The sequence below is a fragment of the Natator depressus genome, chromosome 6 (assembly GCF_965152275.1).
Source record: "Natator depressus isolate rNatDep1 chromosome 6, rNatDep2.hap1, whole genome shotgun sequence".
NCBI lineage: Eukaryota > Metazoa > Chordata > Testudines > Cheloniidae > Natator > Natator depressus.
Window position 1 is genome coordinate 62,495,210 of NC_134239.1, and position 25,782 is coordinate 62,520,991.

General features: G+C 45.9%; 1 protein-coding gene across 2 annotated transcripts; it reads right to left on the minus strand.

Annotated features, from left to right (window-relative positions):
• Positions 1-273: 273 nt before the first annotated feature.
• Positions 274-25,782, minus strand: LOC141989138 (retinol dehydrogenase 12-like). Of its 2 annotated transcripts, none has more exons than XM_074955506.1 (7): positions 25,267-25,782; positions 9,934-10,052; positions 8,724-8,879; positions 7,184-7,288; positions 6,466-6,675; positions 5,422-5,611; positions 274-1,897 (listed from the first exon to the last, which is right to left on the minus strand). In XM_074955506.1, the coding sequence occupies exons 1-7, from the start codon at positions 25,752-25,754 to the stop codon at positions 1,795-1,797; spliced, it is 1,371 nt and encodes a 456-aa protein (XP_074811607.1). In that variant the 5' UTR covers positions 25,755-25,782; the 3' UTR covers positions 274-1,794. The 2 variants fall into 2 exon arrangements, with proteins under 2 accessions (XP_074811607.1, XP_074811606.1); XM_074955505.1 differs by lacking the exon at positions 25,267-25,782 and adding an exon at positions 14,012-14,220 and having other exon boundaries at positions 292-1,897.

A 25,782-nucleotide genomic window follows, 5' to 3' on the forward strand; every position in this document is an offset into this window, starting at 1 on the left:
CTGCTCCCCAGCAGGAGATTGAGGACCGAATTAAAATGTCTGGAGGGCTGGATGCGGCCCCCGGGCCATAGTTTGCCCACCCCTGACCTAAGAAGAAGGCAGTGTAGGATTGTTCCCCAGTAGTGGAGTTCTAAGCCAGGGAACCAGTGCAGAATTGTTTTGTACGCTCTAATCTTCCTAACCTAGTCTAGCTTTAAATATCTAAATTAGTTGGAAGACTTGTTCCACAACCTAATAAATTTCACCATGAGGAAATATTTCCTAATATGCAGCCTATATTGTATTTAATTTTACTCCTACACTGTACGCATGAAACTAGTGCATGCCACTGCCACCCACTTAAGAACAACTTGAATACATGAGAAGGAAGATGTGGAGTAACAGCGTAAAACAGGAATGATTTTATTTAGTAATGTCATGGTTGGAGGTAACTCAGTGGTGACTTGCAGGGTCAAGCATTGCTGTAGAGAGAGCTGGTAGTGCTAACCTAAATCAGGAACTAGGCATCTGCTTCTTCTAGAAAATGCCATTCACTTGTAACTACACAGAGTACAGGACTGAATGTCTGGATTTCCTAGCAGGCGGAAGGCAACCCTGCAAGCTGTGATACCCTGACTGCAGTGACATTTTAGCCATGTGATGCTTCCAGAAAAAAAGTCAAATGAGGTGTAAAATATGACCTCTTATAGGCAAGCAGCTCAATTACCACCCAGGGTGGGAAGAATTTGGAGCCTGCATGACTGCAGCAATGACCAACTTTACTTGCCCTTTGCAACAGGTATGTCCAATGTGTTGTAAGTGCCACATGCCACCCTTGGCTAACCTCTCCCTAGAACTACTGGGCAGGCAAACTTAATGCCAATGTAAACTAGGTTCTACTCTCTCCTTCCTGCCCCATTGCTAATGTGGCCATTGCTGTCTCGCTAGGGATGATCCCTGCCTTTGTCTAGGGCTGCAATTCCAATATCCTCCATCAGGACAGCAAACGTGGCAGGGATGTATCAGACACAGCTTGGATTACTCTAAGTCAAGGGCAGGCTCTGTTACTTACTACCCTATACACCACTCACAATTCTCTGCTCACTCTCTCTACTGGCAGCTCTCCTCCCCCTTCCCCCGCTCCCCTGTTTGGCATTCCAAAACCACCTACAAGGTACATGTGGCAGTTTATGCAGTGCCTAGCACAAAGTGGTCCTCAAGCCTGGTTGCGTCAACAAGGGCTACTGAAATACACTTGATTAACAATCCTGAGGGGCCTCAGCACTCGCATCACTTGCTCCTTTAAGCTGGGGGTTGCTGTAGCTTTAGGATCCCCTTCCAAGCAGTGGAGCGGAGACAAGTGACTCAGTGGAGCATATATTGAAGGAAACTCTCAACCAGTCTGGTTACTACTGCTGCATAAAGACTCTTCCATAAGCATAAAGCAAAATTTCTAAATTGACTTGTACAGAAACCTAACTGACCTAAAGCCTCCATTTCTATTGGGGAACCAGGGGAAGAATGTGTTGTGGAATGGAAGGCAGGGCGGGGAAAGGATAAGCCCTGAGTCACTGCACTTTGCCCTGAGCCTCCAGTTAGGAAAGAGGGATGAGTGGGGCAATAATCTCACCTTTTCTTTTAAAACACAAGATATCTCAGAAGTTTAAGGGCAATTGTGTCTATAAAATCACTAGTAGAGCCGCTGCAAGTGCCAGGCAGGGTGCATGGTTGCTTGTGTTCCTCTACCCAAGCAAAATGCTCCTTAAGATCATCAAATCCAGGCCCATCCAGCTACAGATCAGGGGTTTCGACAGTTCAGTCCCACTGGATGCCCAGCAGCTCGCAACTGACATTCCACAACTTCTTTGCCAGCTCATCGTTCCGGCCCTGAGGGGAAACATAGGCTGGCCGGCAGTCACTGCAGAAGGAAAGAAGAGACTTTCATCAGGTGCCCTGGCTGTATTAGCACAGGTCCCGCTGAAACGCATGGACACACTAGCTGCTGCTATCAGCTTAACTCCTTCAAGCTGGATTTAAAAAAAAAAGAGGGGGAGAGGAGAACTAGTAGCATTGCTTATGGGGGAAGGCAGAGGGAGGGTGTGGAGGCAGGAGAGGAAGCAGCTGGCAGCCAGGCCACCATACTGCTAAAGATGCAGGCTTCAGTGTAGGTAGCGCTGGTGGAAAGGAGAGCTGGTACATGAGGGACCACCACTGTAACCCTTGTAGTTCCAAGCTCTACCTGCTCGTATCTGCTTTATACAAAGGTTACAGCAATGGCCTAAATGCCATAGTTCACTGATGCCTTTTGGAACATGACTATAGAAATAACATGCTATCAGGAAAGCATCTGAGAACCTGACCTTCCATTCTGTATGTTTATAAAGCACCTTGTACCTGTGTGGGCCACATAAATAACCAGGGTGGCTGCCTCGCAGGCAGGTGATCATAAGAAAGGGGAATGATGCTGCTCCCTCATGGAGAGGTACAGCTGTGGAATAAGCTGTAGCAGAGTTTGGAGAAAAGATCTCCCCCCACAGATGTCAACTGCAATCAACAAATAATTAAACACAATTCTTCAGCATGGTTGTCTGAGGAGCCAGTGGCTTGAAGGCAGTTTTCCAAGCTGACAGCAGAAGGTCTAGGAGGGCTGTAACGTAAAGGTGGAGGTTACTTGTACCGTGCTGGGTTCCCACTTAATGGCAGGAGTTAACTTACTACCCAATCATTCTGTTTATAAAGAGATGGTACATACAAACTGATTTCACTAAGCAAGGTAGTTCCATATTTTATACACTCCAAACTCCACCCAAGACCGGCTTTTCCACTGACACCCACAGTCAGACATTCCTTTATTTTAAAAACCCTACCCTTGTCTTCTCCCTCATGGTGTGGACATGCCTTTGGTGAATAGCCACAGTCATCTTAGTGCTATTCCCCCTGCTCCTCCACCCCCCGCCCCCTTCCATTTTATTACATCACATTGGATATCAGATTGTGAATTCTTTGGTGCAGGGACTGTATGCTCTCAGCTATACTACTGGGTATGGTAACGTAATAAACTGAAGTTGTAGTAAGGGAAGGACAATTCACCACCTGTTCAGGATTTCCAAGCGTGTTAGAACCTGCTCATGATTACTGAGTAAGATGAGTGCCTTGGAATGTAGGTAACGCTGATGGGCAGCCAAGGGGAAAATCAGGCAACAGCAGCAGCCATTGCCATTACCTGCCCCTGACGTATGCTTGATTAAAGGAAAAGTGCAGTTTATTATTGCCCTAAGTGTCTGAGACAAAAATTCACTTAAATCAGACTAAAAGACAAGAAAATTACAAAGCAGCATTAAAAAAAAAAAAAAAAAAAACCTAAGAGTTCCACTGACAAGGAGTAGATAGCTATGTACTATTTGGAGCTTGCCATTTTAGCAATGAAAACAACAGGAAAGGCAGCCTAGGGATATGGATCAGGGCAGGAAGATCAGAACTGCTGTCAGAGACACAGACCAGCATGTGATTTCCACAGCTCGTTTGTGGAACAGAGCTGTACCCACTAATCGAAACAAACAGGAGATGAACAAAATGTGCCTAAGAGGAGCTGTGGCAGTCTCCAGCTATATCTCTTCTCCACCTGTTTTGCTATAGGACATCAGCTTCTGCCACAGCTGCTTTATTCTTCATCACTTCCAATTTATATAAAGGCCATTTTAAAGAAGTATTAGTGATTGTTACGATTTACATTCAATTAAGTGACAGGATTTGGACACAGTTCTATTTCAGAGACAGTCCAATATAAATCTGGGTGTGCACCCACTCAAGCTGCTATTTACTAACCATTTCTCCATGGAGTTCATGCTTGCTTCTTTTACAAACCTAAATCCACTTAGAGTTCTCATGCTCCAGCACATGGGACAGTTGAGATTCACAAAGGCTGCTTTTATCTACTGGGAGATAGAGGCGCTCGAGAGAGGATTAGGGGACCTATTTCTATAGCCAAGGCAGATTAAGATGGTACAAAAACTCTGTACTTGAAGATCAGACACAAAGGCATGTCCTGGAATAATCCTATGGTTCAATCACAAGGGAGAAGATTGAGTTTCTAGTTTCAGATATGAAGGAGGGAGTTTTATCTCATGTCAACTGCATTCATGTAAAAATCAAAGGGCAATTTCCATATCGAATTCCCAAATGTGAGGTGGTCACAGTGAAATGATCAAGGCAGAAGGACAGTTACATTCAGTGCTGCCTAAGAGTAACATGTGATGATCATTTGGTTAAGCCATCCTGAGCCGTGTTTTTGGAAGAGGTAAGAAGATGGTTATGCAGACCATATGCAATGTTCCCTCTAATTTTCGACAGGCCATGTGCGCAAAAAATGTCTTCTGTGCAAATTGTTGTGCTGTGCAAATTTTTGTGCGCGTGGTGTTTCGCTGTGTGCGCGGGGTTTAGGATCTGTGTGCGCGCGCACACGCGCGCACAGCTTAGAGGGAACAGTGGTCACATGATAGCTCAACTGAGATCAGTAGCAAAATGGAGCTGGACTGAATGAACGAGAAGAGCCACAGAAGCCATTTTGCAGAATGAACTGCCTTGCATGCACAGACGTGCAGGGATCTCCTTTCCTGAAGCTTCCTGCAATGTGTGCAGCTTCAAGATGTGCCACGCTTTGGAGAATCAGCCCACATATGGAGGTATTTAACTTGAGACACAGTTTTGAAAATCTTGAGCTCTGCCTGCACAGCACCAAGCACTTTTGCTACTGCCTTATAATCAGAGGCCCTCCAAGCACTTTACAAACGTTACTGAACCAAGTGTCCTAACCCCACTGAGATGCAGGTATTATCATCCTTTCGCAGATGGGGGAAAACTGCAAAGAGGACCAAATTCATCCTTGGTGTGACTCAATTGAATTCAGTGACGATACAGCAGGGCTGATTTGGGTCAGAGAAGTTAAGTGACTTCCCAAGCTCTCAATACAAGTCTATGGCAGAGTAGGAATAGAACCCAGAGTCTGTGACAGCCCGTCTGCGGCACCTGGCATTGGCCACCATCAGAAGACAGGATACTGGGCTAGATAGACCTTTGGTCTGACCCAGTATGGCTGTTCTTATGTTCATCTTGTGCTTAAAGCACGAGCCCATTCAAAGACTACAGGACTGGGTATAATGTACATCATTATATAGGTAAAGAATTCCTTAGAAATACGACTTTTATCTTGGTGTCATGATCAACCCCTTTCCAATCCGAAGTGTTCAGATTCTTGTAACTGGTACAAATTCTAAACATATATTTCTAGCACTTCTCCCTTCAGATCTGTGTAAGCCTCAGTACAGTCCCCTCTCAGACAAAGATTATAGCCTTACCTCGCCCACACCGCTTATCCCCACACCCCAGAGACATCTGGGTTGCATCCTTCTGCCCCACCAGAGCAGATCAAGTACCTCTGCCCACCTGAAATACTGTCCAGTCACAGACTCCAGCTCCTCAGCCACTGCACAGTATACGCTGGTCTGGGCTCCTTCGCGTGGAGTCTTCAAGAAGAAAGAAAATGTCTTCCACAACAGGGTCAATAGAATCGAGTGCCGGCCCAATCTGGAATGAACAGAGCCGGGGTGCAGCGAGTTTGCAGTGACTCCAGTGCCTACAGCAAGAGGGACAACAAGGAGCATGTATCAAATTAGACCCTGCCTACATGCACTAGAGCCTCCTTAGAAGGAAGGCATTAACAGCCTTCCTGTTTTACCCCAGTATCTAACATGTTAAAGAAACAAAGGTCCAGATGCAGATATAGTGGGGCAAATTGAACTCCCTTACACTTGCTTGCTGGAAAGGTGGACAACATCTCACCACAATTATGAACGCTGTACCATTTTAGTCGTTAGGCCTTTTACAAAGCAGCCTGGCAAAAACATTAAAGGCTTGCCCACTGCTTTGTAAAGCACAGACCCCTCCTGATTTACTCCAGTACTAGGACTCTAGATAAGAGACCTTATCTCTATTTTTCAGACTTTGAATCTCATGAGAGATGAGCAAACCTCAGCTGTTCCACCATAACCTTTGATTCCTATGCTGAGCACAGAAGCATTCAAAGCCTTTTCAGTAGCAGTCCATGGTTCACAATTGCTGCTTTGTCCATGGGGATACAGCTCCTTTGTTTGCAGATTTGCTTTTGGACAAGTGTTGAAAACGATGAAACCTATTCCTCTGAGTATGGCCAGCTCACTCCCTCGCCCTAGCCCTGAGGGTAGGGGCACAGCCACTGCCTTAGGCCAACCGCTGGTCCCTCTGGATTGACTGCATCTGCTCCCACCCACCCTGAACACCTGCCAGGGACCCACATAAAGTCTCTTCCTTACCCCACCTTGAATATCTTCATTTCTGCACAGGATCTAAGTACAGCTACTTTCTAGTGCCATTTTGAATGCCACCCTCCAGAACCCAAAGGATCTGAGTATGCCACATCTGGTATACAATCAACTCCCCTCTCAGACTCACCTTGAAGGCGTCTAGCCAGCTCCCGGGTGAAGAGTACATTGGCCAATTTACTGTGACAATACGCAAGGCCCCAGTTGTAGCACTTCTCACCCTGGAGGTCATGGAAGCGGATCCTGCCTCCATGATGAGCCAGTGAGGACACATTCACTATGCGGGCTGGGGCCGACTGCTTCAGGCACTCCAACAGCAGGAAGGTCAAGAGGAAGTGACCTAGGGAGAGATGGGATTTGTTTTACTTTGCCTTTCTGTTGTGCCTTCCATCTTAGGATCTCAAAGCACTTCAGGCCGAGTACTGAGACAGCTCACAATTAGCCCCATTTCACAGATGGGAGACGTGAGACACAGGCAGGTCAGGGCCCAAAATTTCTCAAGTGGCCTCTACTTGTGGGTGCTCAAACAGCTGGAACTGGTGAAAGGTTGCAGGAGATGGTAGTCCCATTTGCCAGCTCTGTACCCTCAGAATAGGCACTCTGTGGGCAGTGAAAGGGCAAGCTTCCCCTGCACTGTTCCTCCCCAAGAAATTTAGGACCCTCCCAAAACAGCTTAGGTCTCTACTGAGGCTTAAAGTACTCTGAACTTCAGTTATTTCCCTGCATTCTTTGGGGCAGGAGAGGAGGAGTCCTGGATGCAAAGTCTCAGCCTGGGATTTTTTGCCACCAATATTTATTAAAAAGGCACAGCCGGCTCTGCCTGCCACCTCCAACTCTCAGACCCTTACCAAGGTGATTGACTCCCAGATGTATCTCAAAGCCATCAGCCGTCTTTGAGTAAGGGCACAGCATCACACCTGCATTGTTAATGAGGATATGTAGCTCCTTCTCCTCTGCAAGGAACAACAGATGGGATGACACATTAAACAGGGATCCCCTGACAACCGCCCAGCACCAGTATGGCATGGATCAGCCAGAGAACTTAAGCTGACTGAGCTGCGGTTGTCCCTCCCCTCCAAAATATAAAAAGATACCTCCCCAGTCTAGTACTGCAGCCTCTGGTGATTCCCCATCATGCAAACAAACCAAACAGCATCTTTTCAAGCAGGGGAGTGTCTGACAAAGTCCACTCGCAACAGTGTGCCCTCCCTCCTGGTTTAATATTGCTGGCAGTGTTGTGGGGTAGAACTAGTCCAGCCCATGTGTGCAGGACAGACTATTACCACTTTGCAGCCTTGCTTTGGGGCAGCATAAACCTATGCCATCCCAGGGAACAACTCCAGTTAAAGTAATTGGGACTCATATAGTAAGTAAGAATAAATATATCAGAGGGATAAATACCAGAGAGGGAGAGAAGTTATTTAAGTTAAGTGCCAATGTGGACACAAGAACAAATGGATACAAACTGGCCATCAACAAGTTTAGGCTTGAAAGTAGAAAAAGGTTTCTAACCACCAGAGGCATGAAGTTCTGGAACAGCCTTCCAAGGGGAGTAGTGGGGGCAAAAACCTAACCGGCTTCAAGGCTGAGCTTGGTAAATTTATGGCGGGGATGATATGAAGAGACTGTCTACACTGGCATTTAGCTAATCTGCGACTGCTAACAGCAAATATCTCCAATGGCTGGTAACACGGCACTATATGGGAAGGTCTCTGAATTACTACAGAGAATTCTTTCCCGGGTTTCTGGTTGGTGGGTCTTGCCCACATGCCCAGGGTCTAACTGATCACCATATTTGGGGTTGGGAAGGAATTTTTCCCTCGGTCAGATTGGCAGAGACCCTGGTGGTTTCTCACCTTCCTCTGCAGCATGGAGCACAGGTCACTTGCAGGTTTAAACTAGTGGAAATGGTGGATTCTCTGTAACTTGAAGACTTTAAATCATGATTTGAAGACTTCAGTAACTCAGCCAGAGGTTGGGGTCTATTACAGGAGTGGGTGGGTGAGGTTCTGTGGCCTGCAATGTGCAGAAGGTCAGACCAGATGATCATGATGGTCCCTTCTGACCTTAAAGTCTATGAGTCTATAAGAAAGGGGCATTTTCACAGTCACTTTAATAATAATACTGAGGACTTATATAGGACCTTCATATTCAGCTCTCAAAGTATTTTACCAAGGTGGTTAAGCCATGACTTGCCCAAAGTCCCACAGCAAGTCAATAGCAAAACTTGGAATAGAACCCACTTGTTGCAACTCCCAAGTCGATCTGTCTGCTACACCACATTTGCTCTTCAGAACTAAAGAGCAGAGAGCTGCCCTTTTGATCAGAGCTGGTGTTAACCAAATACCGTCCCCTAACAGTAAGCGTGACAGTATCTAGGGGCCATACCTGCTAGGAAGTTCTCAGCAAACTCTCGGATAGACTTGGTATCTGCCAGATCCAGCTTCTTCACAATTACTTGTTGGTTCCCTGTCTCTGCTCGGATCTCACAGGCTGCTGCTTCCCCCTTTGCCATGTCTCTGCAGGCAACGATCACCCTGGCACCTGCAATGGGGAAAGGACAGCAGAAACACAGGCTATGAGCAGTGGGGGCAGGGTGGGGAGCCGGGACAGAAAGGCAGGTGGGCTACCCAAAGGTTTACAGATAAATTTGTGAGCAATAAGTGGGTAAGTCAGGGGGTTAGTTGTCAAACAGCCTTTCTACCTCTGAGTTACCAGCTTAAATCCAGCCCAGCTAGGTAGCGACCAAAGGGTGCTACCTTCTCAAGACTGTTCTTTGGTTGGTGTGAAACAAGCCTGAAGGGTCTCTGTCCAACTCCTTTTGGGCAAGTTGTCCACTGCACAAAACCAGCAATATTGGTCCTACCAGACTCCCACATTGGTAGTCTCACCATAGTGGCCAAGGTTTGAATGGACTCCTTCACCTAGGTGGCCTTGGCTAGGGCACGGTTTCTAAAATGATTAAGAATGTAATTTAGCCCCCTCCACAGTAGTTGTCCAAATAGCTTTAAACCAAGTTAGCCTCAGCCGTGCTGTAACAAAGACACACACCAATGAAACTAAGTTGGTTCCCAGCCTCACACAGATGGAGGGGGTCTCATGCTAACTTCCATGGACTAAGTTCTGAAAGTGTGTCTGGGAGTCCACCAAAGTGCAGTACTGAAGCTATAAAGGCTCACCTACAGTAAAATTATTATCGAGTCAGGAGACCTGCTTCCAGCATTGCTAAAAGTGTCGTCGGGATGTATAACCATGTTATAGACACAAATAATCCTGCATCTTGGTAGGGGATTAGAAAAGATGACCCATGCAGTCTCTTTTAACCCTATGATTCTATATTAAAGCTCTGGGCTCTCCAGGGGTCTAATCTAGTTCCGAGGACATGGTTGATTCTATCTCCATTATAACTTTTAGCTGTGTTTTACTGGGTCAGAGGACAACCATATGTAACCAGGTCTCCAAACTCCATCATAGTTGTAGTATAGATGGGGCTGTCAAAATAATCCCCTCCTACCTCCAGAGAAGAAAACAATGACTTCCGGTGAAGATGTAAATTACAGAGGGACTTTTGGAGGTGGAGGAGGGACAGGTGACTTGCCTCTTTGTGCAAGATCTCTGGCTGTCTCCTTTCCAATGCCTGTGTTGGCTCCCGTGATTACCACCACCTTCCCATTCAGCTTAGCTGTTGACTTACACACCCCTCCTGCTATGTACCTCCTAGAAGAGAGGACAAGAAGAGGAGCTACTAGGGATTTACAAGGACAGTTTTCTGGTTATCAGGCTCAGTCCTGGGGACTGGCATTTAGTGTTCTGTTGTCCTGCTTGCTGGCTTTGAGCCAGCCACTTAGTTACTGGGTTCAGAACAATTGGAAAGACACGGGGACATTTACATAAACTGCCAGTTCCAGGTTCCTGTTTTCTTATATTCCCTCCATGGCGCCAGCTACTGCTCACTCTTCTTAGAGGTTGTTACAGCCACTGATGCAGGTTCCCATTCATCTTCCAAACTTCTGCACCCCGAAGTAGACAATATTCCAAGCTGCCCACTCTGCTATAAGTATGTCGGTATGTAATGCACTTGAGTCCTGGGGTCTTGAGTCCTGGTTTCCAGTGGCTGCAGCCCAACAGGGACATAAGCCCTGGTACTCTGCCACCTAGCCGAGAGCTTCCTTTATTTAGTTCAGGGGACAGATCTGAAGTTTTCCATGTCACGCTGCATGCAGGAGAGCTGGGGACCACAATGTCTGCATATATGCAGCTGAGGGTTTGTTATGAGCACCACATAACAGGGGACTGTGGTACACAGCCCCAGAGCAGAGAGGACTATACACAGCCCAGAGGCAGGAGTAAACCAGAGGCAGCAGGATTAAGGGAGTTGACGGGGGAGCCGCCGCGGTCGACTCGCTGCCATGAGGATGGCCAGGTAAGTCGAACTAAGATACGCAACTTAAGTCGAAGTATCTTAGTTCGAACCCCCCACACACACACACACTGTAGCCCAGGCCTGTATTTCTCTATCGGGTGTTGTAAATTCTTCACTGATATGTGCAAACTGCCAAGCTATTACACAAGTGGGATGAGAGTTACCCTATTGGCTGCTGCTATCAGTTCTCTCACAGATCATCCAATGATCTTCCTCTCACCAAGACCATCTGAACTAATCTAGGTTTCAGAGTAACAGCCGTGTTAGTCTGTATTCGCAAAAAGAAAAGGAGTACCTGTGGCACCTTAGAGACAAACCAATTTATTTGAGCATAAGCTTTCGTGAGCTACAGCTCACTTCATCAGATGCATACTGTGGAAAGTGCAGAAGAAGATCTTATTATATACACACAAAGCATGAAAAAATACCTCCTCCCACCCCACTCTCCTGCTGGTAATAGCTTATCCAAAGTGACCACTCTCCTTACATTGTGTATGATAATCAAGGTGGGCCATTTCCAGCACAAATCCAGGGTTTAACAAGAACGTCTGGGGGGGGTATTGTAGTTGTAAGAATGCTTGATAGAGATCTTGTAGGTGTCTGTCTCTGTCTGAGGGGTTGGAGCAAATGCGGTTGTATCGCAGAGCTTGGCTGTAGACGATGGATCGTGTGGTGTGGTCAGGGTGAAAGCTGGAGGCATGTAGGTAGGAATAGCGGTCAGTAGGTTTCCGGTATAGGGTGGTGTTTATGTGACCATCGTTTATGAGCACTGTAGTGTCCAGGAAGTGGATCTCTTGTGTGGACTGGACCAGGCTGAGGTTGATGGTGGGATGGAAATTGTTGAAATCATGGTGGAATTCCTCAAGGGCTTCTTTTCCATGGGTCCAGATGATGAAGATGTCATCAATATAGCGCAAGCAGAGTAGGGGCGTTAGGGGACGAGAGCTGAGGAAGCGTTGTTCTAAATCAGCCATAAAAATGTTGGCATACTGTGGGGCCATGCGGGTACCCATAGCAGTGGGATCAGCGGCACCTACAAGATCTCTATCAAGCATTCTTACAACTACAATACCCACCTGCCGAAGTGAAGAAACAGATTGATAGAGCCAGAAGAGTTCCCAGAAGTCACCTACTACAGGACAGGCCTAACAAAGAAAATAACAGAACGCCACTAGCCGTCACCTTCAGCCCCCAACTAAAACCCCTCCAACGCACTATTAAGGATCTACAACCTATCCTGAAGGATGACCCAACCCTCTCACAAATCTTGGGAGACAGGCCAGTCCTTGCCTACAGACAGCCCCCCAACCTGAAGCAAATACTCACCAGCAACCACATACCACATAACAGAACCACTAACCCAGGAACCTATCCCTGCAACAAAGCCCGTTGCCAACTGTGCCCACAAAACTATTCAGGGGACACCATCACAGGGCCTAATAACATCAGCCACACTATCAGAGGCTCGTTCACCTGCACATCCACCAATGTGATATATGCCATCATGTGCCAGCAATGCCCCTCTGCCATGTACATTGGTCAAACTGGACAGTCTCTACGTAAAAGAGTAAATGGACACAAATCAGATGTCAAGAATTATAACATTCATAAACCAGTCGGAGAACACTTCAATCTCTCTGGTCACGCGATTACAGACATGAAAGTCGCTATTTTACAACAACAAAAACTTCAAATCCAGACTCCAGCGAGAAACTGCTGAATTGGAATTCATTTGCAAATTGGATACAATTAACTTAGGCTTGAATAGAGACTGGGAGTGGCTTAGTCATTATGCAAGGTAGCCTATTTCCCCTTGTTTTTTCCTACCCCCCCCCCCAAGACGTTCTTGTTAAACCCTGGATTTGTGCTGGAAATGGCCCACCTTGATTATCATACACAATGTAAGGAGAGTGGTCACTTTGGATAAGCTATTACCAGCAGGAGAGTGGGGTGGGAGGAGGTATTTTTTCATGCTTTGTGTGTATATAATAAGATCTTCTACACTTTCCACAGTATGCATCTGATGAAGTGAGCTGTAGCTCACAAAAGCTTATGCTCAAATAAATTGGTTAGTCTCTAAGGTGCCACAAGTACTCCTTTTCTTTTTGTGAACTAATCTAATCCACCCACACTAAAGGAATTTAAAAGAGCGTGAGTTGATTTGGATGACTAAGAACTGGGTCAGATGTCCCAGCTGTAACTCCAACCAAGACAGCGTGGTTACAGCAAGGGAAAATTTGGCCTTCTTCCTTCACATTTTTATGGATTGACAATTATCTTCTTAATTCTTTGAAACTTCATATTTCCCAAAGTAAGCTGCCACCTTACATCAACTTTAAAGAGCTCAGAGATAATAAAAAGGCAATTATAGAAAGTTTACAAAGCATTTAAAGTGGCTACCTTGGGGTCAGGTTAGGTGCTAAATATGGTCATTTTATTGCTAACAGTACAAAAGCTTATTTTAACCAGAGAATTGGTTCAGAGAATCATAGAAATTAGAGCTAGAAATACCCAGCAGGTCTCAATCCAGCCCAAGATCAGGAGTTAGTACAACATTGCTCCCTACTATTTCCTAGATACAGGGTTCAAGGTTAGTCTAACTAACATTTTAACTTGATGAAGTCAAAAAAGAATCCCCCGTCCAAACCCTTTCCAAAAGCAAGCAATCTATTAAAATGTATTGGAAGGAAAACAACTTTCTTCTTTTACTTAATACTCTACCCTAAGCATTTATGGTCATACTATTTTTATGCAGCACTTTTATGCCTTTCAAGTGCTGCACAGACATTAATATAGTAAACCTCATAACATCTTGGTAAATTAGCTATTAGCTCCATTTTACAGATGGGGAAACTGAGGCACAGAGAGGCTTGCCCAAGATTGCAAAGCGAATGGACAGCAAAGGCAGGGTTCAAACCAAACTTAGCCTGGCTGCCAGTTCCCTGCTTTAATTGCTTGTTAAGTCTGCTTCATTTATAAAGAGGAATGGAGAGGTTTTAAGACTCACAGATAACATGATAATGTAAACCCAGGTTCTCAGAATCCTGGACACTCTTCCTTTGAGATTTGATGTTCACATTTATTATCTAGCATATTACCCGATCTTCCTCTAAGTGCAATAATTAATAAACTGATCTGCCTTCTCTACCAAGAATGCACTTGCTGGATCCCCATTTAGCGGAAGTAAAAAGGTGCATGCTTTTTAAAAGGTAAAAGGGTTTACACAGTAGCTAATCAATCATCTAATACAGACCTGATGTAGGGAGCTGCCATGAACAGGAGAAGGGGAACACAGATGAATATTCCCAGCACGGTCACCAAGCAGTTTAGCATTGCTGCTGTCTGTTGTTTGCCCTCCCTTCCAGTGACTCTTGTCTCTCAGCAGAGAGAGAAGGGAAGGCTAGTGAAATACACCGGCTAGGGAGCATTGCATGCAGGGAGTTGTAATCCTACCCATCAGCTTTGTGTGCAGAAAGGCAGAGCACACCGTGCTGGGAGTTGTAGTCCAACAACCCAGCCTGGGCAATGTGCAGTACTGGTGGAAAAAAACAAAGGGTCATACCCAGTGATTTCTCTGCAGGGAAAGATATACCTTCTCCCCCAAAATAAAACAAAACTGCAAGCAAGTCAGTTCCTTAGATCTAAAGGATCAATAACTTCCTAGCCACTGAGTTCATTTGTTCTCTACTCTATAACTTTCTGAGGTTTGCTTTATCATTTGCTAAATGTCAGCAGCACTTCTGGTCTGATAGATAAAGTGCTCTTCAGAGTCCAGAGAACCTGGGTTCTATTCTGGACTCTGCTGTTGCCTTACTAAGTGACCCTAGGCAAGTCATTTCACTTTCTCTCTGCGTCAAACCTGTAAAACAGGGCTAACAGTACCCATCTTGATAAAGCATTCTGAGGTCTAAGCATCAAAGTGCTCTCAGTGCAATATTTGAAGATATTTAAATTAACTGGCTAGTGTGTATATGCACTCGGAAGTGATAAAATGTGTCACAGACTCTATATTGCTAACAACTAAGAGAATCCCGGGGCCCTTTTGCTCAAGTGATGGAGGTCTGGGCCTTTTGTAGCAGCAGGACTGGGGTTCTAGTCATGCTGTTATCATGAAGTTCCAAGTGACATGCTGTGCAGGATAGTGACAACCATGCCACCCTGGTCAGCCACAGATTTGTTATGATGTAGCTCTACTTCATTTCACGGCTTCCAGATGAGCCTTTTTCAAAACGTTGCACATCTCAAACACAGGTTCAACATCCACATTTCACTCACTGAACAGCCAGCAAAGCAGGAAGTAGTTCTGATCGCTCTAAGATGAATTACGTTATATTGGCATCTACTACATCTAGTGGCCAAACTAGAAATTCCCAGATGAATATTTGTGTTTAGTCTCTTTTTGGTGTTTGTACTACCCTGTTTGGTGAACTATCATCTTAAAACACAAATAAAGCTGAGGGATCTGTGCCACCAGGAACAGTGCTCTTCTTTCAGCCAGGATGTTCAGAAAGAAACACACAATTCAGAAAACAGCAGTTCTGCAGGTTTAATTATGCAGAAGGAACTACCTGAGCAGAGAGCTCAGGCTGGAAGACTCATCTCTTCCAGGACTGTTTGGAGCATGATCCCATTCAAACATCATGCTAGTGATGTCAGTAAATTACCCTTCTTCAACCCCACTTCTAGGTTTCTGTTATTAGCTCTCAAAAAATGTAGATGATTTTGCGCGTGTATGGAGAGAGAGCTAGGAGAAAGTATGGCATTTCCGAATGAATGATCAAGACAATTAAACTGATGGTCATGCTGCCTCCTCCAATGGGCCCTTTACCAATGAAGAAGAGAACTCGAATTTAGAATCTGGGGCAATGGGTCTGCTTTGTTTCCCTGACAGCTCTGGATTTTTCACATTTTCTAAACATTTAGGTGCAGGCACTGGTTACAGAAAAAGAAGCTATCAAAATCCAGTTTCTTTAATTCACCAGAACTTTACTGATCAGTGTTTTCATATATAGATGGCCAAAGCTGGCAGCTCTCAGTGGACCTATAGCAAACACACATCTGTAGTTTCCGATACAGAGGTCATTTTGAAAATAACTTGTTTTGTTTGCAAGCATCCTTTAAAATTAAAAGTTTTCTACTGCTTATGTCACATACGTATATTTATGATGGCTGGTACCAACCACTATAATTAAAGTTGAAAAAGTTTCATTTATAACTTCCTATTTTCACACTCATAACTTTCTGAAACATTCAACTTTAGTTTTCCATATTCAGTCTATGCCCCGCAGTGAATTTTTCTGGAAAGGGCAAACAAATATCTTTCAGACTTTTTTGAATTATGAGACTGTGAAAAAACACACTTCCAATTATAAAATAATTCTAATAATTATTTTTAAACATAGACAAAACCAAACCAGCAAGAATTGAAAATTGGCATGAACACAGTCCTCACCGAGAAATAGTGGTGCTTTTGGTTGGCTTGGTTATGATTTACCAAAGTTCTAACTATTTGAAAATTGCACAGTGACCATGGACAATAGAAAATTTCCCTATGAGTCCAGTTAGATATTTAACAATAGTTACACTGTATAATAGGCACTCCTACTTAATTATGCAGGCATTTAAGTATTTGTGACAGTTTGGGGAATCTGCCTATGTAAATTTATGAATCCATTTGAGTGAGAAAGAGATTTCATACAATATGACCTTTTATATGGATTAAATCTTCCATTTTATGGCATGAACCTGACAATGTCCAACCCTGAAAGAAAGGGCCATTAATAGCCATCAATAATTGAATAATCTTATCTTAACAGATAGGGTGGATTGATTTAAACTGAAGGGATTTAAATCTCCAATTTTAATCATGACTTAAATCAGTAAGCAGGAAACCTTGATTTGTACTTATTAGTTATTTTCTTTAAGATTGATTCTCATTAGTTGGTAACCATTAAAACATGTTGATTTGCAACTAAATATAGACCTTACATTAAATTTGTGATTCTTTTTGCTAACTAGGAGATACCCCATATCTATACATGTTTATTTAAGCAATTATATAGCTTAATTTACATTTATTCAGATTCTTAATGTTTACATTTGTATTATGTTACAAAATGGTGACTGATGAATTTCTTATTTATTAGTGGATTAAATTTTACTTGTAATTTGTGTCAAGCTCTATTTGGAAGGAAATTTTAACTGAATTAAAAATGTACAAAATGAGCATTTTTAAAAAAAAATATGCTGGATACAGAAGAAAAGAACTTTATCAAAAAGTTTATCAAAAGATGTTTCCCATTTAAAGCAAACTGATTTATTAAACAAAGGAAGTATTATCTATAATTAGTGAACTGAAGTGATTATTTCTGGTGAATATCCAAGGTTTTAGAAATAGAAGATCTCATCTTCTCAAACCTAGATTTTATTCATATATTGGAAGAGAAAAACAATCATTCCTGCTTTTTTAACTTCCAATTGGGTTCTTAACTTCGAATGAACCAGTCATTGAACTGAACTAGTTTAATAAACTGAAATGAAGAAAATATTCTCTCTGCACCCGTGGAAGAGGCTATTGCTTTCAAAAGATGGTTTGGCACTTCAAGAAACTGTGATTCCAGGTCTTTAGCCATTGACTTCCACTATTTTAGGGGTTTGACTTTCTTTAAATCTTGGCAGCAAACATATACTGCTTGAATGTTATTTTTGTATATAATTTAAATTATTTTAATAGATTATAAGAAGTTTAGGCCTTAACATAGGATATCAATTTCAAATAAATAGGCTTATTTTTAAAAAAATAATATACTTGTATTTAATTTAAATGTTTTAAAAATCTAATTTTAAAAAGTCTGATTTTTTAATTTTTTTAAAAAAACATCCGTTTTTATCCACCCCTGCTGGCAGAACAATGGAGACTGTCAGCAGAGCTATGAACTGTTAATGATCCTCAGTAGCCAGCAGCAGACAGAGGAATAGAGAATGGAAAAACCCCAGGGCAAGGACAGGAAGAGACAAGGTATTAGAAACTGCTTGTAAAAGGAGACATGCTCCTTAGCAAGATAGACCATCACCAGGAAGAGAAAACTGAGTAGGAATGAGGTGCAGGAGAGCCCTGGAACACATAAAAACACTGACCAAAAACCAGGAGTGAAGACGGCAGGAGTGAAGACTGGAGGGAAGGGTTTGCATTCAGATGCTTGTTATTTTTCCATAGATCTGTAAAGCTGTTGTGCTCTCCTCAGTAAAATGCGTATGGTTATGAAGTGCCTTTGCAAAGTCAGCATGATCCTTCATTTAATTGTCATGTTGTCCCCAAAGCATTAAACTGTAACCCAGAGCGCTTGCGCAAGAGGAGCGCTGGTGAAAGGTGTGCTTAAGCTACTGGGGAAACTTGGGGTGGTCCACACTCTGCTTTCGAAGCTAGAGCAGCTGGTTAACAGGGCTCTATATCCCAAGAGAGGATACCAGCATTGGAGCTGTAGCTCACGAAATCTCATGCTCAAATAAATTGGTTAGTCTCTAAGGTGCCACAAGTACTCCTTTTCTTTTTGCGAATACAGACTAACACGGCTGTTACTCTGAAACCTGTACCCTGAGAGTGTGTCTGAAGACCAGACATAGAGACAGTCTCTGAATGCTACTCAGACCCAGCCGGGTTGGAAGCACCCAAGATCCAACAGTTGCAACCAATACAGCAGGTGATCTTCCACAAGGAAGAGCTCAGCCAGGACTCTAAGCCCTGGTCTACACTAGGACTTTAGGTCGAATTTAGCAGCATTAAATCGATGTAAACCTGCACCCGTCCACACGATGAAGCCCTTTATTTCGACGTAAAGGGCTCTTAAAATCGATTTCCTTACTCCACCCCTGACAAGTGGATTAGCGCTTAAATCGGCCTTGCCGGGGCGAATTTGGGGTACTGTGGACACAATTCGACGGTATTGGCCTCCGGGAGCTATCCCAGAGTGCTCCATTTTGACCGCTCTGGACAGCACTCTCAACTCAGATGCACTGGCCAGGTAGACAGGAAAAGAACCGCGAACTTTTGAATCTCATTTCCTGTTTGGCCAGCGTGGCAAGCTGCAGGTGACCATGCAGAGCTCATCAGCAGAGGTGACCATGATGGAGTCTCAGAATCGCAAAAGAGCTCCAGCATGGACCGAACGGGAGGTACGGGATCTGATCGCTGTATGGAGAGAGGAATCCGTGCTATCAGAACTCCGTTTTCGAAATGTCAAAACCTTTGTCAAAATCTCCCAGGGCATGAAGGACAGAGGCCATAACAGGGACCCGAAGCAGTGCCGCGTGAAACTGAAGGAGCTGAGGCAAGCCTACCAGAAAACCAGAGAGGCGAACGGCCGCTCCGGGTCAGAGCCCCAAACATGCCGCTTCTATGATGAGCTGCATGCCATTTTAGGGGGTTCAGCCACCACCACCCCAGCCGTGTTGTTTGACTCCTTCAATGGAGATGGAGGCAATACGAAAGCAGGTATTGGGGACGAAGAATATGATGATGATGACGAGGTTGTAGATAGCTCACAGCAAGCAAGCGGAGAAACCGGTTTTCCCGACAGCCAGGAACTGTTTCTCACCCTGGACCTGGAGCCAGTACCCCCTGAACCCACCCAAGGCTGCTTCCTGGACCCAGCAGGCGGAGAAGGGACCTCCGGTGAGTGTACCTTTTAAAATACTATACATGGTTTAAAAGCAAGCATGTGAAAGGATTACTTTGCCCTGGCATTCGCGGCTCTCCTGGATATACTCCCAAAGCCTTTGCAAAAGGTTTCTGGGGAGGGCAGACTTATTGCGTCCTTCATGGTAGGACACTTTACCACTCCAGGCCAGTAACACGTACTCGGGAATCATTGTACAACAAAGCATTGCAGTGTATGTTTGCTGGCGTTCAAGCAACATCCGTTCTTTATCTCTCTGTGTTATCCTCAGGAGAGTGAGATATAATCCATGGTCACCTGGTTGAAATAGGGTGATTTTCTTCAGGGGACACTCAGAGGAGCCCATTCCTGCTGGGCTGTTTGCCTGCGGCTGAACAGAAATGTTCCCCGCTGTTAGCCACAGGGAGGGGGGAGGGTTGAGGGGGTAGCCACGCGGTGGGGGGAGGCAAAATGCGACCTTGTAACGAAAGCACATGTGCTATGTATGTAATGTTAACAGCAAGGTTTACCCTGAAAGAGTGTAGCCAGTGTTTTATAAAATGTGTCTTTTTAAATACCGCTGTCCCTTTTCTTTTCTCCACCAGCTGCATGTGTTTCAATGATCACAGGATCTTCTCCTTCCCAGAGGCTAGTGAAGATTAGAAAGAAAAAAAAACGCACTCAAGATGAAATGTTCTCCGAGCTCATGCTGTCCTCCCACACTGACAGAGCACAGACGAATGCGTGGAGGCAAATAATGTCAGACTGCAGGAAAGCACAAAATGACCAGGAGGAGAGGTGGCGGGCTGAAGAGAGTAAGTGGCGGGCTGAAGAGAGGGCTGAAGCTCGAATGTGGCGGCAGCGTGATGAGAGGAGGCAGGATTCAATGCTGAGGCTGCTGGAGGACCAAACCAGTATGCTCCAGTGTATGGCTGAGCTGCAGCAAAGGCAGCTGCAGCACAGACTGCCACTACAGCCCCTGTGTAACCAACCGCCCTCCTCCCCAAGTTCCATAGCCTCCACACCCAGACGCCCAAGAACGCGGTGGGGGGGCCACCGGCCAACCAGCCACTCCACCACAGAGGATTGCCCAAAAAAAAGAAGGCTGTCATTCAATAAATTTTAAAGTTGTAAACTTTTGAAGTGCTGTGTGGCATTTTCCTTCCCTCCTCCACCACCCCTCCTGGGCTACCTTGGTAGTCATCCCCCTATTTGTGTGATGAATGAATAAAGAATGCATGAATGTGAAGCAACAATGACTTTATTGCCTCTGCAAGCGGTGATCAAAGGGAGGAGGGGAGGGTGGTTAGCTTACAGGGAAGTAGAGTGAACCAAGGGGCGGGGGGTTTCATCAAGGAGAAACAAACAGAACTTTCACACTGTAGCCTGGCGTCATGAAACTGGTTTTCAAAGCCTCTCTGATGCGTACCGCACCCTCCTGTGCTCTTCTAACCGCCCTGGTGTCTGGCTGCGCGTAACCAGCAGCCAGGCGATTTGCCTCAACCTCCCACCCTGCCATAAACGTCTCCCCCTTACTCTCACAGATATTGTGGAGCACACAGCAAGCAGTAATAACAGTGGGAATATTGGTTTCGCTGAGGTCTAAGCGAGTCAGTAAACTGCGCCAGCGCGCCTTTAAACGTCCAAATGCACATTCTACCACCATTCTGCACTTGCTCAGCCTGTAGTTGAACAGCTCCTGACTGCTGTCCAGGCTGCCTGTGTACGGCTTCATGAGCCATGGCATTAAGGGGTAGGCTGGGTCCCCAAGGATACATATAGGCATTTCAACATCACCAACAGTTATTTTCTGGTCTGGGAATAAAGTCCCTTCTTGAAGCTTTTGAAACAGACCAGAGTTCCTGAAGATGCGAGCGTCATGTACCTTTCCCAGCCATCCCACGTTGATGTTGGTGAAACGTCCCTTGTGATCCACCAGAGCTTGCAGCACTATTGAAAAGTACCCCTTGCAGTTTATGTACTCGCCGGCTTGGTGCTCCAGTGCCAAGATAGGGATATGGGTTCCGTTTATGGCCCCACCACAGTTAGGGAATCCCATTGCAGCAAAGCCATCCACTATGACCTGCACATTTCCCAGGGTCACTACCCTTGATATCAGCAGATCTTTGATTGCGTGGGCTACTTCCATCACAGCAGCCCCCACAGTAGATTTGCCCACTCCAAATTGATTCCCAACTGACCGGTAGCTGTCTGGCGTTGCAAGCTTCCACAGGGCTATCGCCACTCGCTTCTCAACTGTGAGGGCTGCTCTCATCTTGGTATTCATGCGCTTCAGGGCAGGGGAAAGCAAGTCACAAAGTTCCATGAAAGTGCCCTTACGCATGCGAAAGTTTCGCAGCCACTGGGAATCGTCCCAGACCTGCAACACTATGCGGTCCCACCAGTCTGTTCTTGTTTCCCGAGCCCAGAATCGGCGTTCCACAGCATGAACCTGCCCCATTAGCACCATGATGCATGCATTGGCAGGGCCCATGCTTTCAGAGAAATCTGTGTCCATGTCCTGATCACTCACGTGACCGCGCTGACGTCGCCTCCTCGCCCGGTAGCGCTTTGCCAGGTTCTGGTGCTGCATATACTGCTGGATAATGCGTGTGGTGTTTAATGTGCTCCTAATTGCCAAAGTGAGCTGAGCGGAATCCATGCTTGCCTTGGTATGGTGTCCGCACAGAAAAAAGGCGCGGAATGATTGTCTGCCGTTGCTCTGACGGAGGGAGGGGCGACTGACGACACGGCTTACAGGGTTGGCTTCAGGGGGCTAAAATCCACAAAGGGGGTGGCTTTACATCAAGGAGTCGTTCAGGCAGGACTTCATGGAGGGTTCCAATAAGAAATGGTGCACCTAAGTTATTGTTCTTATTGGAACAAGGAGGTTAGCCTGGCCTCTGATTGATACATGGCTAGATTTACCTCGCTGCACCTTCTCTGTGAGTGACTGCAGTGTGACCTAGAGGAATGAGTCCCCTAGACAGGGAAGAAGGCAAATGAGTACAAAACAAATCTGGTCTATTTCTTGTTTTGATCCACTCCATCTATCTTTTACATCTTTGGCTGGCAGCAGACGGTGCAGAAGGACTGCAAGCCATCCACATCTCATGGCTGCTCGGCAGAAGATGGTACAGTACGACTGCTAGCCATCCTCATCTCTTGCCTGCCTGGCAGAAGATGGCACAGTACGATTGCTAGCCATCGTCATCTCTTGCCTGCCCGGCAGAAGATCGTACAATACGATTGCTAGCCATCGTCATCTCTTGCCTGCCCGGCAGAAGATGGTACAATACGACTGCTAGCAATCCGTATTGCCTGCCTGCTCACCATTAGACGGTTCAATACGACTGACTGCAGGACTAAAGAGAATGACCTGGTCAAGTCACCAAAAATTTAGTCCCTGCGCCCATGTCTGCCCAGGCGCTCCCAGCCGACGTGGCCAGGAGCACCTCGGACATGACGAGGACGGCTATCAGTCATACTGCACCGTCTGCTGCCAGAAGGCAATGGGTTGCTGCTACTGTGTAGCAATGCCGTACCGCGTCTGCCAGCACCCAGGAGACATACGGTGACGGTTACCTGAGCGGGCTCCATGCTTGCGGTGGTATGGCGTCCACACAGGTAACTCAGGAAAAAAGGCGCGAAACGATTGTCTGCCCTTGCTTTCACGGAGGGAGGGAGGGAAGGGGGGACTGACGATATGTACCCAGAACCACCCGCGACAATGTTTCAGCCCCATCAGGCATTGGGATCTCAACCCAGAATTCCAATGGGCAGCGGAGACTGCGGGAACTGTGGGATAGCTACCCACAGTGCAACGCTCTGGAAGTCGACTCTAGCCTCGGTACTGTGGAAGCACTCCGCCGAGTTAATGCACTTAATGCACTTCTGTGGGGACACACACACTCGAATATATAAAACCGATTTCTAAAAAACCGACTTCTATAAATTCGACCTTATTCTGTAGTGTAGACATACCCTAACACTTCACTTCACTTCTTGTTTCAAGGAATTTAACAATTCTACTGGCAAGACAAAAATGGAGCCAATTTTGTATTCCAAAATCCGAATTGGGGGTGGGTGGGGGGGGTGGGCGTCCTTTGATACCTTTGAAGTTCCTGAAAGAACTCTGCTTCCTAAGATGAGAGTTGCAGCACAGTTGATGAGAGCAGGAAATCATTTGATGGCCTACATGAGATGAATGGAAGGGTCTCAGGCTAGTTCCCTGTGGTCAGGTGTACACATCACAAAAACAACCACCACAGCTACCACCACTTGGACCCCTATATGCATCCGACAAAATGGGTATCCACCCACGAAAGCTCATGCTCCAATACATCTGTTAGTCTATAAGGTGCCACAGGACTCTTTGCCTCTTGGACCCCCTTTAAGCAAAGGGTAAGGAAGAACTTACTGAACGGGGCATAGAGACTATTAACCCTAAAGGGAATCCTCCAGGTCACAGTTGAAGTACAGTGTTAAGCACTAAAGTGGCCACAGATAATTAGAGTTTTACCTCCTCTCATTTGGAGAGTATGGAGTTTACTCACTTCTCATTTAAGAAATAAAGACTTTAGTTACTCCCATTTTCCTGTGACAAGCAAATTGTGGCTGTACAACCACAACAACTGCTGTGTGAGTCATCTATTGGCTGGTTACATCCAGCACCAGACAAGTGGCCTGTAAAATCTGCAATAAGCATCTAATGCTACTCCATGTATGGACTGACTGAATACATATATTAATTATTATTATACATACAAATTAACTGTTCTTTTTCTGATATGATTGATTATGATTTGAAAATTAAGGTTGGGAAGCAAGAGTTTACCCACTCCTTTTTTTTACCACTACTGTTAAACCATGTGAGAAAGTTTATATTGACTCTTTCTGTATCTCCTTGGACAGGAGACTTCAGTGTCAAGATCTGCCAAGCCAGAACCTGAATTAGGTTCATATACATGCAAAGCTACTACATTGGATGACACAGCATAACAAACTCAACATACTAGGTTTCTCTGTGATTGCTGGTATGTGCACACCCTTGCTATATTTTTCAGGGGAGCAAACCACCTCAAACCTTGCTCTTGAATATGCTTGCAGGGCAGGACTCTTGCACATTTTCCATTCCTTGCCTGCACAAAGCAATGGGGTGAAACAGGTATAGACTGTGTGTGGTCACAGCAATTGTTGAACAAATTTTGTTGCTTCAGAACTGAACTTTACCAGCGGTGATAAAGGCCCGACCATCACATTGTTATTCATAGGCAAGCAAGGAGCAAGCACAATACTGTCAAACACAACTACTCTAGAATTCTCATTACACAAATGATCCCAACACTTCAGCAGGGCCGTGGACACCCCATCATTCTGAGGGCCAAGTAATGGCTTGTAAACCGTCAAAGGGTATTTTAAATACAATTTTTCCCAACATTCACTTTTGATCTGAGTCCAAATCTGGCACGTTTTGGCCCCACAGGTAACTGAGGCCACATGGCTCCCAGCTGCCTGTACCCAGCAGGAATGGGAGGGGGCCACCCTGTCCCAGAATAGAGAACAACAGGGCAGTGGCTGTTCCCCTTGTGACAGACAATCCTACGGTTACCAACCCTCCAGGATCGGCCTGGAGTCTCCAGGAATTAACAATTAATCTTTAATTAAAGATTGTCAAGTCATTAAGTCTCCAGGAATAGTCCAACCAAAATTGGCAACCCCACAGACGGGGGACGGGGGGGGGGGGAAATCGCAGAAACCCCCAGGGATTAACGGCAGCTGGGAGAGAGATGAGAGAAGGCTCCACCCGCAGCATTGTCGGGTCTGGTTGTTCGCAGCCTTGGGACCTACCCACCTGAAAGTCCCGTGACTCCCGCGTGACCCTCCCCACAGCAGGACTACCCTTCCCAACATGCAGTGCGCGACACGGAGTTTCGGGGCCTCCTTCTTGAGGCGGCAGGGATAGTGCCTGATCCGCAGAACCGTGCTAGTCCCATTCGGGAATGGAGACTCAGACCCCAAATGCTGCTCTCGCAAGGCAGTGGGGAACTGCGCGGTGAACCTCGTGGCCAGAAGGCCGGTGCCGAGTGATTTATCATCAGGCGCTACGTGGGGCACCCTCCTGGGCGGGACGAGTGGCCGGACCGATGAAGCCCCGACCTGCGGCCCGGAAGTGTCCGTGAAGAGCGGGTGATGGGACCGGGATCCTAGTAACAGGCGAGAGGGCCGGGAGACGGCGGCTGCTGCCGCTGCCGCCATGGCGGGTCTGGGCTCCAGCTCCTCCGAGCACTTCGAGCGGCTGCACGAGATCTTCCGGGGGCTGCAGGCGGAGCTGCGGGGCATCCCGGAGAGACTGCGGGGGAGCGCGGCC

Bases quoted from the DNA above. Each gene is read 5' to 3' on its own strand.
- LOC141989138 (XM_074955506.1), bottom strand. From the start codon at position 25,754: ATGCCCCGCAGCTCCGCCTGCAGCCCCCGGAAGATCTCGTGCAGCCGC. The intron at 7,289-8,723 runs GTATGGCCCCTA...TGTTCCTTGCAG, and splicing joins TGCTGAGAACTTCCTAGCAG to AGGAGAAGGAGCTACATATC. The intron at 6,676-7,183 runs GTAAGGGTCTGA...ATCTCTCCCTAG, and splicing joins TCTGGGAGTCAATCACCTTG to GTCACTTCCTCTTGACCTTC.